This window comes from Anser anser, assembly GCF_964211835.1.
Source record: "Anser anser genome assembly, chromosome: 3".
Classification (NCBI taxonomy): Eukaryota; Metazoa; Chordata; class Aves; order Anseriformes; family Anatidae; genus Anser; species Anser anser.
Window position 1 is genome coordinate 96,573,825 of NC_139722.1, and position 15,978 is coordinate 96,589,802.

Sequence of the window (15,978 nt, forward strand, 5' to 3'; positions counted from 1 at the left end):
TGCAAGATGAAAAACCCTGGTGACTTTTATATTTGTGACTTTATTTCATATCTCCATAGCACTGGTGTTACAGCTCAATACAGTAGGTATTTAGTTACATGCTACTGTGTAATACCGCAGGTATCTAGCAAAGTATGTACCAGGCATACATTTTTTTGTTTCTCAGTCACACTGGAATATTTTTTAATGGTGCGCGTGTGTAAAACATTGTGCAGCATCTCAGACTGGATGTAGCTGGCAGGGACCTCTGGAGGCTGCCTGCTTCAAGCCCCTGCTCCAGCAGGGCCACTGAGAGCAGGACACCCAGGAGCATGCCCAGGTCTCCAGCCAGCCCGACACCTCTCCTGGCCAGACAGAGCGATGCCTGCTGCCCTGCTGGTGCCACTCTGCTGGCTTGTCCTGGGCACAGGTGGCTCTGGCGAGGCATGTCCCTCGCTCCCAGCTGAATACCTGGAAAGGGGATGGTATCTGGAGAGTAAATAGCACTTTGAGGGGATGTTTAATGGGATGAAGCCTGGAAACAGAACCAGCTGATCGAGCTTACAGGTCACTTCATTAAGCACAGGCTCAGCTAATACATGAAGCAAATAAATATTTAGTCCAACAACACTTATAATTACTTCATATAAGTGCTCAATAATAGGTTCATTTAACTCTGCCAAATGAGTAGGAGAAAGCGAATAAAGCTGTAGTAACCTGATAAGGAAGTATGAAGTAGAATTTAGAAACAAGCATACACTATTTTGCAAACTCTAGTAGGTTTATGGGTCCCTAAGAGGCAGCAATGGTATTTTCACACCCTATAATGAGACAGGATTTTACCTCTAGACCTAAGAGCTGAAGAAGTTGAAACGATGTGGAAAAGGATGACAGTTAGGAATGGCATCTGCCAGCATTTCCTTCTATAAAGTACAGCATAATAAGTAAAGAAGCATAGTAGAAGGACAGTATCATCTCATCAATCACTACTTTCAGAAAGTCCAATTGCCAAGTACTTAAGGCCTTCAGTGACAGGCATGAATGGCCATGTCTACAAAAACACAACCCCTTAGCACCTTCAGTTTCTGGTGAATGCTGACCTTCTTGGTAGGGAACAGTTTGCCCTTCTGTTGGGGAATCAACAGGAAGCAGAGAAATTTCAGGAAACACAGCCTAAAGCATTTGGACTACAGTAAACCTGGGGAGGGGGAGACACAGCTCTTGTGGAATAGCTGGGCTGCATTTCATTATTTCTAGGAAACAAAACTTTCTGCCTTTGCCTCCTTCACCCGAGAAACCCACTGCAGTTCTTTAAGTGAGATACTAAGACATAGGGTCTTTCTGGAAGACAGGAAAGAAAGCAAAGAGAAACTATTAACACATTTTTAGTATAGGACTATGGCCAGTGCTGCTCTAATGTAGCTTTTAAACCTTTAAAGGTCCTTGCTAATACCACTTTCTGACAGTAAAACTGTTTAAATGAATCTCAGGCCTAAGAGACCGAATGGAGGCAGAGAGGCAGCACCCTTGTGGTCCCATGGCGAGCCCTCAGCAGGCAGCAAGAGCCTGACCCTTGTCTCCCACCGCGAGCGGCGCTGGATGAACAGTGGATTCAGACCCACAGCAGTGCTCACGGCGTGTCGGAAGACTTCTCCCATCTTGCCACCTAGAAATCTCATTTCAGGTAACCCAGCGTGGGTTGGTGAGGCAGGCTGGCAGGAATTGTGCCCTCATTTGCAAAAATATATTAACTGAACAGAAGAACGCGGGCTCTGAGTTTTATTGTTTTGGGAGATGAAAATGATAATGTGGATCAGTTACCTAGTAATTACTCAGAAATAGTAAGTTAAGGTCATTTTAAAGCTAGCCATGCACTGACAACAGAAAACTGAATTGTGTGTGTCAAATATGCTGAAACCTACAACAAATAATAATCATGATAATAATAATAATAATATTATTATTAGATACCAAATATTTTAGGTGTATAAATTGAGAGTATATAAATGCTGCTAATGCCTCCAGCAGCAGCTGCTCCCCACCGTGACACACCACCTAAGTAAATGCTCTGCTCCTTTGGTGTTAAAGATAAAAGTATCAAAATAAACACAGAAGCATGAAAGCAACCAATTTTCCAAATCTGGGGACTCTGAGAGTGGCATTATTTTTTTTCCCCACAACCATTTATAAATGCTGCTCGTGATGCTAAATTTTACTGGAGGCAAATATTTAATGCAAAGCATGCAAAGTTAAAGTTTTGTTAGCAAGTAAATATTTTCCTTGTTCGAACTAAAAATTTCTATCCTGCCCTGTATAACCTAAGCTAAATTCTAGCCCAGATCAAATTTGATAGACAAGATCCTTCTGAAAGGACGTGTCACGATGTAAACCCTGCCTGTATTTTAGTTACAAAAGGCTCATTAAACATGTTAAAAAAAATAAAAATCCATAACTTGACACCTAACAAACTTTTTAAAAAATCTGAACAAGCTTCCTATCAGTACTGATGTTCCATTTGTTAAAAAGAAGTTCTAGTTCTTCCCTGCTGAACAACAAATTTGTTTTAGCTCTATCAACAAATGAGAAATTGGATATACGTACAATGATACCCAAAAATAAAGACCAGGAGTACCCCCACAAAAAAAGACATTTTTTTCTTCTTTGATTCTGTGTTTGTCAAGCACCAACACAAAACAAGTCACCATTACAGGTAACACAGGGCAGCAGTAGCAGCTCTCATAACAAAGCATATAATTGTAGAACCTTTATTAAAAATAATAATAAATTAAGAACTCATCCCCCAAGCCTTACCCCAAATGCCGTATCATTACTGCAAGGTCTTAATCTCCTTCACGTAAAGCAAGAATGAGCATCTGTGGTCAAAAAAAAATAATCTTTCTACAACTTAGTGTCAGGCTCTTTCCAACTTCTTGTTACCAATTACCATTGCAAAAAGTTCTCAAGGCAAGGAACTCTCGAGAATGCAGTCAGAAATTTCATATGAACAAAGCAGTTGATTCTTCATCATACCAGTTTCTTACTGCTGTAAGTATACTTGCCAACCAGGGCACATTCCTCGAAAATTTTATACAAGAGTACATTAGGTTTAATGATGTAAGTAGGAATGAAGTTTTAAATCAGCAGAATACATTACATTGCTAAAAAATATCCAAAGTCATATTTTCTATCAATTACGAATTCTGACGTTAACTTTTACTCAACAAAAACCTCAATCTTGTATCTAGATATTAGTGAAAATTATTTTCTAAGATGCAGAAAAGAGTTAAAGTAGAATGCAATCGTTAAGTAAAGAACGTATTTCTCACACCTTATTATGCTGGATTTCTAGGCAAATCTCAGAGGCCAGCCCATCATGCCACACTTGCTTCTGAAACTCTGCGTATGCCTCGAACTCAAGTCTGAGAAAGTGGTATAGTTCTAATCAGAGGATCACAGAAACTCTTGCAAAAAGCCATTAAAATCAATGGAAATATCTTTACATAAGCCTCAACTCACCAGTAACAATGCTGGCCAGATACAGCCGTAAGAATTTCTGTTCTGCTGAATTTTGTTCTGTAGATAAACAGTTAAACATTAGCCCCTTTTTACTCTTCCACCACACAAAATTGTGCAAGTCTGCAAAAGACTGTATGAAGCACTTTAAAATTTCCAGTTCACCCTCCCTCTTTCCCCAGGGTTGCTACATCTTAAATTCTAAACCGAATGCTTTGAATTCTGAAGAAGATAAAGTTCAGTGTGTTGCTCACTTTAAGAAAGCACGCTGCGGCAAGGTCACTTCTTTCTCCCATTAAATACGCTTAGAAATTTATGCGGCGAGTACCTGCCCATATTTGTTTTTTAAGCAAACTCTCCTGTTGACAGATGTATTTTAGGGAGGAAAAAAAAAAGTGTAAGATTTTATAGGCAAGATGCTGTACTTATATGAACACTGCACTGCATGAATCAGCAGACAAAGAACTGCTCAGTGAAGTTTGTTTCATTGGGAATAACACGCTTCTCTGCTATATACAAGAACAATACATTTGGTCTCTATTTGGATTTGGTGGTCTTTTTAGTATTTTTTCTTCCTCCTAAAGGCTGAACTCAAACTTTAAGGTTGATAGGGCAAGAATGCTGCAATTAGTTATCTGATTTACACTAAACAGAGGCTGGTTTGATAGCAACTGTTTAAAGAAAGGAAGTCTGTGCTGAAAGATTTCATTTTTACCAAGGCCCCGGTAAAAATGAAAGTGGAAAAACCCCTTGCCTCTGAAGGACAAATACATGTTTTACACACACAGACACACACAAATACAGCAACGTACAGAGCTCAGGCTGCAGCGGGCAGAGCTATTTTAACTGCCTACTTTGAACGAATCTTTGCTGCCTCCTGCCTGAGAGGCCCGCATGCAGCCAAAGCTTCCCTGCAGGAGCTTCGTCTTCCTTTTCTTTCCAGAGACACAAAACCGAGGTGCTGCCCGAAGCACGGTGCACAGCAGCGGCTCTGGCCCACGCTTGGGAAGGGTCACTCCGCACGCTTCTCGCTTGGTCCGCGATGCGCTGAGAGCATGCACGCTGCCAAAGCCACCGCGCCAGAAGCATCGTGCCCTGCGAGTATTAACTTCCTAATCACCTCCCCATTATTTTCTCCGCTATACACAGATACCTTTTTTTTTTTCTTCCCCTTAAGTTTTCTCAAGGTTAGGATGCTGCACCGCAGTGAGTATCTCAGCCTCTGCACAAGCACACCTTGCCGGCTGCAGTCAACTCGATCACCAAAATAAATATTCGTCCCGTCGCTTACAGCTTTCCCTTTCCCCCGTGCCCAGGAGCAGCCGTACTTTACCCGTGCAGAAGTTCCCCAGCGCGGCGGGATCGCAGCTGGCCGCCAGGCAGGGCAAGCCGCCCTCCATCCCCAGCCCGTGGCCGCCCCGGGGGGCTCACAGCGCAGCCCCTCTGCCCGCAGCCCCAGCCAGAGGCTGAAGGGGGTGGGATAGGGACAAAAATCCCAGGCTGCCGCAGGGAGTGGCTAGCCCTCAGACGTCAGAAATACACCAATAAAGGCACTTACGAGGCGCATGCAGCACAGAAATACTTCACGGCGCGCTGGCTATCCATCAGCGATCCCAGCGTTACGACTTTGTTGGCTTTTTTTTTTTTCTTTAAGGAAAGCAGAATTCACCAGCTGCTCATCGACCTGCTTCAGAGTCGGAAAATGGGCATTGTTTATACACACACGAGGTCCTGCACCACTTCCATTTAAAACCAAAACAATTAGGCTGTCACACGGGCACCCTGCCATGCCTCTTTCAGATGGGACTACAACGCAACGTATTCACGGCAAACATTAAATACAGCTTTAATACTGCGATGTTAACTAGGAAAAGCCAACAGCAGTCTATTTGCCCTCGGTCTGAACAGCAAGAACCACCACAAATAGCTAATGAAAAGGATTTCTGTAATGGATCAATTCAAATAAACTATTATTGTTCCACAGCATGTCTGTGTGTGTGTTGGAGAGGACAGACCTAACGGCAGTCAAAGCACAACGTGAAATGAAAAGTTCACACGGAGGGGAGGGCAAAGGGGCGGTTGTTTGTTTAGTATTATATTTGAATATTTTTCCTATGACATCTTTCAAGGCGAAAAAGCAATGACATCACTGGCAATATACTTGCATTCATTTCATTAAAATGAAGCAAAATGCCGTGGTTTAAGAGCAGCAGCTTTGCAAAGCCATTGTTCTGTTATGCAGAAAAGACCTCGTATTACAAATGCATTACAATCTATTTAGTATGATCGTGATTTTGTCTGTCTTGCAAGATGAAGCACAGCCAGATGAGAACTAATGAATGCAACATGTGTTCATTCTTTTGGTAGCCGTGCCTGAAGCCAGTTGGCAGAATGAACACAGCAAGATAAATGTCAAAACAAAGCTATTTGTGAATATGTATTGCATAGATTTTGCCTCATCTCTCTATCATGCTTCAAATAGTCTATTTTCAAACTTTGCAAGCATTAAATACCCCTGGATTAAAGTTTTGATTTCCAGACAACAGCAGGATAGTCAAAAAATACACAGGGGAAGTCCATGTCACCATTCAAAAACAAGGAGGGGCAGCACTTTTTTCCACCCCCACAAATGAACAGTTGATAAGAAGGCTCACAAAAACACATATAGTTGAGACAACACACCAAGGGTTTGGTATTCCCTCCCCACCCCGAATTATCAATCTACATGATTTTAGTAGCATCTTCATTCTCCAGCAACTCCTGATACACTGGAGAAATTGACCTCTGCAGTGATTTAAAAAAAAAACAAACAAAACAAAACATGCGCACACACAAAACAACCAGAAGGACAGTCAGCTGAACCCAGCTCTGCTATATTAAGCAAGACAGACAACTACTGTGATTAATAATCGTAATAAAAAGAGCCTAAGAAGCTGAATGGTGGAAAGTGATAAAGGGTAAAGGGCAAGGGCATAATTAAGGAAACAACCCTAACTAAGCCAAGGGCCTCAACACGCAGCTGCAAGCACGAGGATTGACCAAGAACCCATGCTTTCAACTTGCCCCAGACACTGGGTTGCATCACATCATTAGATGAAACAATCCTCATTGCAAGATGAAACACTGAGTCTCATCTTGTGTGGGCTGGACACACGAAACAGCTTAACGTGCAGACATACATTTTTGTATCCCTTAAAACTTAACATCTTTCCTAATACAGTTATGAAGCCCAGAAAGAAATTGTGGGTAAAATTCCTTCATTATGCCAAAGAGACATTGTGTGTGCTAGTAGGAATGGTAAGGAAAGCAAATGAAGCTCGATTTGCCATTTTAAACGGTTTTTAGTGATCCAAAGGATGACCAATCACATACAATGGCAGGAAGCATTCAACTAAACAGACTTCTAACTAAAAATTTTTTGTACAACTCATTTTGAGAATAAACATGTTGTATAAAAAAAGGTTAGGACCTCCTACTGTACCAAAAGGATATGAACTTCTGGTATTTCCAGAGGTACAAGACACGGACTTTTAGCTCTAAAAAGTATGGATTTCCTCAATATAAGAAAGCAGAAAAAAATAACTGCATTATGGCAGTAAGCTCTGAAGAGCAGCTTCAGGCTGATGATCTGAAGGCCCACGTTTGAAATTAGATAGTTTTCAGACAGCTCACTGTATACTTGCTCACCCTGAAAATGAGCAGCAATCTCATGCCACCCATCATCTATTCTGCCCCCATCTGAGGACCTGGGACACAATTTCCTTGATTTGCCTTTAAATGTCTCATGAAAAACTTAACTCCTCATTAGGATTTTTCATTCTCCTAGCTCTGGCCCATACATGCTCTTCTAAGCCATCTCCCTGTCTTGCAGCCCTGCTATCTTCAACAGCTATCTTCCTCTGACCTTTTCAGCCTGAAACACCATCTCAGGTCTCTCTTCTCTCCCAGTATTTACCATGGGGGGGGAGGGGGGATAAGGAAGTAAAATACTCCTGTGAAGTATTGTAGATAAGCACAAATGACAAAACAAGTACATAAAACATGACACAGACTAAAACAAAACACACACAAAGCACGCAAGTAACCTTCGCCCAAAAAAAATCTCTCCACTTCTTAGCAGTGCAAAATACAATGTTACACTGTGAAAAAGAAAAAACCCTCTTCAACTGATCATCACAAAGCAAGTTAAAAGACCAGGGACAGAGCCAAGGGCATTGTACAAGCATGGTTTGTTTGTTATTTTTGTTCTGGGGGGTTGTGGGTCGTCTTTTTTTTTTTTTTTGTGAGATTTTTGGGGAGGGGGGACCTTCCCCCCCCCCCCCCCCAGATGGAGATTTGGGGGAACATTACACATCTGGTGAGAACAGTGGATGTCTCCAAGAATGCAGCAGCATCAGTCAGATGATGAACCTGAGGAAGGAGTCATTTGAGACACTTCAGTTTTTCAAGCTCCCAAAACCACTCCATCCCCCAGTCTTTGGAGGCTGGGGCAAATGGCTCCTCCGGCTTTTAAAGAGAGCCATGGTAAGTCACGAACGCTTCTGAGTCATCGCTTGGATGCAAAGAGGAGGAAGAAGCAGGTCCCCTGCCACCCCCACTGTTGCCTTTCGGTGACCCAGGCCCAGCTGAGGGAGTTGGGGGTCCTCCCACCAAAACCACGGCACCCCAGCCGCACAGGCTGCAGAAAGGATGTGTCCTTCCCAGGGCATCATTAATCTTCCTCTTTTGGCTTCTAGTGACTATCGAGTTTCCTTGGTAAGTGACCCTGCTACTGAGGAAATATCCGCAGTTGCACAAAGTTTGGAAAAGCCTAAGTGTGTTTTCACAGAACCAGGATCTCTTTGTGTCCAAATGCAGAAGACTGTAGAAACCACATCTGCCGCACGAGGCAAACATGTTGATTACGTTATCTTCTCTCCAGCGGATTACTGGAAGCTCTCCCTACCTACCTTTCCTTAAAGAAAAAAAAAAAGAAAACTGTAACTATAACCATGTCTAATCAATATAAACTAATCAAGTATATGGAGATTAATTTAATGACTCTTCGAATTGCAAGACAGCAGCACCAGTTAATTTTATTTCTTCATATATATGGAACTAATCGTGTTTCCAGTGGAAAACAATCCTTCAATTATTTTGCCTTTTTTTTTTTTTCTGAAAAGAAACCACAACCATGTTTCAGCAGGCAATTGCCTTCACAGCAAAGGGGTACCACCTTCCCACACCTGGGTGCATCTCTGTTCCTGTGTTACCTCCACCCCAGCAAGAAGAGAACAGCAATTTCTTCACTAACGACCCAATTCCTTTGAAGAAACGAACCCATCCAAACTAAACCATGAAGCCTCACCAAGCCAGATTTATGGCACATGGCACAGCGACCAGCGCTATAGCAGCAGGGTGGCAGCACCCGCTGGAAAGAGCGGTGGGAGCTGCTCCTGTCCACAGCAGCTCTGCCTTCTGGTGACGGAAGGTGGTTGTGAAACAGCCACGCTTGTAAACCATGCTTCATGCTTCACTGCCTCTTCGTTGCCAGACGAGCGGAGTCCCAGCATGAGAAGCACCAGGGCAGGGTGTGTAGACAGCACATAGCCGCAGCACCCGCAGGTCCTGGTCCTATACTGAGCTACGGAATTCTTACCTACAGTAAGCTAAAATGCAGAAAACAGGATAAACAACACATCTACATTTGATCTTCAGAAGCCATCCTGAAGCTGCCCTCCACAGCTGAACCATACCAGTGACCATGCAGTCAATGATCTTGGGAAATTCGAATGTAAATACATATTTTTTTTCTCTGTTTTCCACCAAAATATTACCTAACTTAAATAAATAAAACAAAATTTCCTCCAAATGCAGAGCAACCACCTGAATGTCTGTTTCTGCTGGGTGGTTTTTCAGCTGCATCAGCTGCCCGCTGCTGTTTGTCACAGCCCCGCTGAGGTGGCAGCACACTGGCAGGAGAGCGGGAAGGGTGGCAGTGCAGGAGGCTGGTATTTCACCAAACATAACATCAAACCACAGCTGTAGCATGCCTTCCGCTGCCTGATAGCAGCAGTTGCAAAGCAGACTGCTTGCAGCTGCTTTCCTGCCTACCCATCAAAAGCAGTACGGAAACGGCCAACAAACAAGATGAAAATGTATTAAATCTAAAACACAGCCAGGAAAAGGTTTCTCCAGTGAATTTTATTTTGGCCACATGTTCCAGACCACAGCTGTTGCCTATTCTACACAGTGGCCCGTGAAAACGTGCAACCCTGCCCCCTGGGAAAGGGAGGAGCCTGAGCAGCAGCATCCCTGCTAGGGGCAGCCTGTGTTTTTGTGGGTCCGCTGCAATTTCACCTCTGGTCCAGAACCCACTCGGTTTTGAACACAGAAATTTTGTATAAACGATATTTTCAAAGCCAGTGGTAAACCATGCAACACTGTTAAACATGTAGCATTACCATTTTCTGAAAGTAATCAGCAAAATTTTGTTTCTTAATGAAGGCAACTAACTGGTAGTCTTAGTCATACAAAGCCCAGGCTATGGACTAGCTATGGTGAAGTGCCTAGCTGACAAGGCATTCAGCTCATGTCTACAAAAAGAGAAGGGAGAGAACAACTGCAAAGAATGTTTTCTGACAAAGCCCTTTCAAAATAAAGTATCTAATTCTAGAGATATTACACTGTTTATGAGTTGTGTATTCTTTCAAGAAGAGTAAATGCCACTCTTGCCTATCAAAACACCTCCAGATGTTGGCTGCTTCCACCAACACATTTCCACAATGTTGATTATTTTTGCTATTTTAAGTCATTTTAAACTGCATTCAGCATGTATTTTTTTTAAAGCTAGTCCATTATTTATGACAGAGATGCTCATTTGTTATCCGCTTTGAAATGGTGAGGAAGCGGAAGAGCCATTATGAAAGCAACGCTGATGAAAAAGGGCAATCCTGGCCACAGCATTAATGTTCATTAAGGATGTCCAGCACAAGACCTGCCAACGCAGCCGGTGCTCACACGGCCGGCTGCCTGGCCCAGCAGTTGTGCCAACGTGGAGCAATCCCTGTTGTGCACAGAAACCGACGGCATGGGCAGCGGAGAAGGACTGAAAGCCATCTCAGACTGGCTCAGACGTAACCACCCGCCTCAGTATGGCAAGTAAATGAGGGAGAAAAGCCACAGATAGTATCCTGGCTTTGCCTCGATAGCTAGGAACGCCTTTCAGCTGCTAGACTCCTACGAACACCACCAGAACCCAAGTATCCCGCTTGAGGGGTGGGGTGATCACCTGTATTTGGGACCACGCTGTGCAAACACAGTATCTCCTATTTAAATATTACCTCATACACGCAAATGCGATGTAGGTGTCAGACCTTCAGCTATTACAACACCTCAGAGCTTGACCTTATCAGAATATCATTTACAGCCACACAGTTTTGACATATTACATACAACAGCTGTACAGTCCATAAATTAATTACCCTTCTGATGGCACAGACTATCAAATGAAGTGGTTCAAAGGGAATCTGAAGGGACAGTTTTGTATCTGTGTCGTTCCGTCAAGTCTACTTGTCAGAGTATTTCGTACTCTCAATGAAAGGAGTCATAATAGTAAACACCATAGTCTGTTTACATATATAGGATTGAAATATTGTGAAATCCTAATAAGACAGGGCTTACAACCTATGTTGTTGGAAGAGCATAATAGATATTGGGAAAAAAAAGGCAGATGGAAACATTTTTTTTTACTTCTGTTGTTTTTCAGTTTTGTTCTCAGTATTATATTTCACATTCATTTTAAGACTTGGTGAATATAACATGGGAGACTGTCTGAAGCAGATCATAGGGGGGAAAAAAAATGACCACTAAGAACAAGCCACACTATTTCCATGAATTGTTTAGTACAAAACTGTCATTAAAAGGAACTAGCCTGGCTCACACACAACCAAAGAGGTCAAAGAGACCTTTCATCCAAATCAACAAACTAAATCTGCCACAGTAGAAATCATGTTTACTTGAAAGTTTGAATGACATTACTGAAATGAAATTAGCTATTGATTTCCAATTTATTCTTCCTGCAGGAATGTTAATGTAATACTAAAAACTGATACACCTGATACCTTTGCCAGTGCCTCTGGAGGAAAAAATAAACAAACCAACAACAAAAAAAAAACACAAGGGATAACCAGAAAACAACACACAACTTACCACTGTAATTGGTCAATTGACAGGTCAAGACTGAGGTCAACTTTTGAATACAAAAATATACGTTGATATGGCCAGGAAAAAAAAAATATATATACATCAAGAACCTCTTCCTCTGCACCATCAAATCTGCCATGACAGTTAAAGGTCCAAGCAAGAACAAAAAAGCTAATTAGGGGGAGAAAAAGAGAGAAAATGCTTTCTTTGGTGTGCAGTGGCAAAGGTCTAACTGAACTGAGGGATAAAACAGCTGTGGTGTGTGTGGACAAGGACATACCATGCCATGGGGCCAAAAAAAAAAAAAAAAACACACTACACAGCAAAATGGGGGCAAAAAAAACCACCACCACCACCAAAAAAGACAGTGAAATGGAGTAGGTCCTTGGTGACGTTAAGAAGTATAGTTGTATTTTTCAAGAACCCAGCTTACTACTAAAGCTTCAGAGACCTACCAAAGGTCAGAAGTGACAGGAATTTGATGGTATCAGATTACATAAGAGACATTTTCATATACAGCAAAACCATCAGCCCAGTAGGTGATGTTGGCGGCAGCAGTATATGGTCAACTTCACTGTGCCCTTTTCTTCTCCAACCAGAAGCTTCTGTACTCCAGATCCACCTTTGAGTATTTAGAGCTGGAAAACAAGAGTACAATCCAAAACATACTGAAACCCCTAGGGACACATTGACTTTAGCAGAAATTTAATCCAGCCTCAGATGAAGAGTTTATCCATCTGTTCTTTAAGAAGGATGAAAGTCTATGTTTTAAGTGGATAAAATACCAGGGATTATTGGACCAAAATTAAAAGCAACTTCTTCCCTAGCAGAGAAAACAAAACCACTGACTGCTATAAATTCTGAAGGGCATAGGATAAGCAACAAAATTTGCCCTGGCATTAGCAACACATAGGAACTGAATTAGTATTTTCTTAATTTTAAAATATTTTATAAATACAAGTGGATATTCCCAAACCATGTAAGTCAGTAGACTTCATGTAGCTAGCTGCACACTTACATATGTGCAAGTTTACATGATCAAGACTGATGGGAGAATAATTTCACTGCAAGATTTTTAGACAAACTATCTTTATATTTAATTTTTTTCTTTATGCAAGTTTTTGGGGCTTGTGTTCGTGTGCTTATTTTTAAGCACCAAGTTCTAGCCTACAGAAAACTTGAGAATACTGTTTAGTTTTGAATTACATATTCCCTATGAAATGGACTGTAAACACTTTTTCTCCTATCAGCTTGCTAGATGATTAAAGCAGGCCATAAAGGTTTGGAGAATCAAAGAACTGGACCTGGCTATACAGCTTTGAAATTATGGACATTATAAAGCATTGCTATATTTACAGTCTATGTTTTTCCTTAGTATTCCAAACTTCTGAAGTCAGTGAGACAACCTCAAGACGGTCTTCATACATGAAAGATGTACCAAACCTAGTAAAGTGCTCTGAATTAGTTACCAAAACCAAGATTTTTGTTTTTAAAGCATGTATACCATAGGTTCCATGTGACCATCAAAATACTCAGTCCAGTATACAAGACACCCTGAAGTCCCCATATTCTTCCTTTTTCTAATCCCAAGCCAAAACAACTCCACTGTTGTTTTGTCGGTGTTTTTTTGTGTTTTTTTTGTTTTGTTTTGTTAAATTTTTAAGTCCACTCAACAGCTTCTGAAGTTTGCCAAAACAGAACTTCAGAAGACAAAGTATATCAGCCATTTATTTATCAATGAGTTTGAAATCAACACAGCAGCTTGGAGTACACAGAGAGCAATTGACAATGTTGTATCTTCAGTACAAGTTTTATTTGGTAGAAATGCTTTGCCTCGTATCTCTATAAACAGGAAGACTCAGCTATTTCCTTCAACCAGCGCTAGAGAGTTACTAAAATAAGATAATAAGCCTGTAGCAAAATCTACTTGAAAGCAACAGACCTGCGATACTGGACATCTTGACAGGCATAATAGTTCTCTGTTGGCTTGTTTACAGCTTGAATATGTTTTTTCTATTTTCAGCATAAGTGAAGGCTACTACAGGAAAGCATACACTACCAAATTATACTGCAGGGCACCAAAGGAAAGTAGTGGTATTAGGTAACAGTAAGAAGACAGACTGAAATATCAAGGAAAGAAAAATCCAGACCCTTTTTCTGAAGTCTGCTTTTGTGTTTTGTGTTTCTGTAGACATCATTTGAGGTTGCATTCAATGTACAAGGCAAGAGATTTGAAGCAACCCAAGAGTCATCATCCAATCAAAAATCTAGCTTGTCGCTTCTGTCAAATTGCCTAGACTCTGCCACCTCATAGGAAAATAAAGTGTAGAGTTACATGATGTCAATCATTAATAAATCATTTGTTGCCAATCACCTGAGCAGTACTTGAATAGCTAAGATATTTACATTTTAAACAACTATGTTTGTATCTCAAAAATAATCATTAATATAACTGCTTTGCTTTTTTCCCACCACCACAATACAACTCCTTGTTGTCTTTGGCCCTGCAAGGTGGCTCACAATGAATCCCAGCCCCTTCCATACAAAGTCAGGAGATAGCAGATGTTGATCACAAATGACGACACTTAGTATCTTTAAAGATTTTCTGAACAGAGGACTTATATCAGATTTTATTTCAGTGGCCTGACAAAATTCAAATAACTTTTTTTTTTCCTTCTTCACCAAAGGAGCATTTTATTAAATAACTCATTTAAGAGGTAATCAGGCAACTTATTTTAACTATTTCATCACTATCAAGTGGTCAGGGTTAGCTCTCATTGAAGCAAATTGCAGGTTTTAAAGCATATGTGCAATCAGATGAAATTGGTTTGATCTTACAGCATCCTTAAGAGTCGTGGAGGATGTAAGTGTTGGAAGGAGGTGGAGAGAAGTGGAGAGAAGAGGATTAAATTAAACAATGGTTTGGAGGAAGTATTTTGCTGTTTTTTGTCTCCACTGATGAAATCAGGTCTATGGCATTAAAAACGATGTGAGAAAACAAAACACAGCTAATTTGCATTGTCTCCTTCCTTTTCTCATTTAAAATCAATTGCTATGTCCTTCAGCAGCAGATGCGTTAAAAGGAAAATAGAGCAAAACCAATAAGCTGAATTTGCATCCTGATCCTAATCACCAGCTCCGAGAGCCACACAAACTGGTCTGTTGCTATAGTGGACAAAGAGAGCTCTCACCAAGGTGAACCAAAGCAGCACCTTGGGCTGCCCACCTCTCTGCCCCACGTGTAGGTGGGCACATGCATGGTGCAGAGCAACTTGATGTGGTCAGGACAGAGCACGATGCCCGCCCTCCCACAGACAGCAGGGAGCCAGGCACTGCCTGTAGGATCAAGCCCAGCCATCCCCGAAACACGCCCGGTAATGCTTCCAGAGGTCTGCTTACAAAGTGCCACCCTTCAGTAAAAGGATTAGAGTGGAAATAGCCCACACTTGGCATGAAGCTCTTCAGTTGGGGTTTGGTTTGGGTCACTGGCAAATTAGCAGTTTAAACTAGATTCACTGTTGGCAGATTTGATTTGGTAGCAAATTTTTAGATCCTGCTGTGCAGTTTTGCAGGAAGGAGTAAGCCTGGGCGGAAGGGGGACACAGCACTTCACACAGGCTGCCTCTTGAGCAAGGCGGTGGACAGACCAGAAGTCGACAAAACACTCCAGCTGAAGGAACAGGGAGCAGGGACTTACCTCAAGACTATTACTGTTTACTCTGCTGTCATTTAACATTGTACGGCAATTCCTACAAGATTTTAAAATAAGGCATTCTCACAGATACAAGATATAAAAATAACATTTTAGTAAAACTACAGCTAAGCAGCATTTGGACAACATGTGCTACCATAAATATTATATGACACTATTACTCCTTCTTTTATAGCGTTATGTTCCCAGTGATTGATTCTCAGAGCTACTTCTGTAAAAAGAATAGCTATTAATATTATTCCATCAGTTTTAAAATAGTTGTTTTTGCAAATTATTCAAGTATTCTATTTTTCTCACATTTGTTTTGCTAGAAAGGAAAATATTTAATAAATTCATAAAGATTGCATAACTAAAATTATGCTGGCTTAATAGTTTCTTAGATAAAAATGCTTTACGGTACCGTAGGGTCAGTAGAAGTTTTACTGACGTGCTTCTTCATCAGATAATTTCACTGATGGCTATTAAAACACTAGGTGAGTCTAGCTGTGAAAATTATTTCGCATTATATAGTAGTACATTGAGGTCTGTCAGTTTTTTCTCCTAGGAAAATGTAAACCTGAAAATTGGTCCACTGCAGTTCACTCATTACC

At 41.3% G+C, this 15,978-nt stretch overlaps 1 protein-coding gene across 15 annotated transcripts in view; it reads right to left on the bottom strand.

The window, feature by feature from the left end:
• EML4 (EMAP like 4) overlaps positions 1-15,978 on the bottom strand; it is a 158,639-nt gene that overhangs the window by 86,649 nt on the left and 56,012 nt on the right. For 4 of the 15 annotated variants that reach the window (XM_083828853.1, XM_083828850.1, XM_083828849.1 and 1 more), the window contains exon 2: positions 3,496-3,552. The exons of 8 other annotated variants lie outside the window; for them this stretch is intronic. In XM_083828853.1, the coding sequence (XP_083684979.1) occupies positions 3,496-3,552 (57 nt within the window). Of the gene's footprint in view, positions 1-3,495; positions 3,553-4,825; positions 4,980-5,050; positions 9,378-15,978 lie in introns of those variants that run through there. 3 more of the 15 variants (XM_083828845.1, XM_083828852.1, XM_083828857.1) reach the window with 3 other exon arrangements.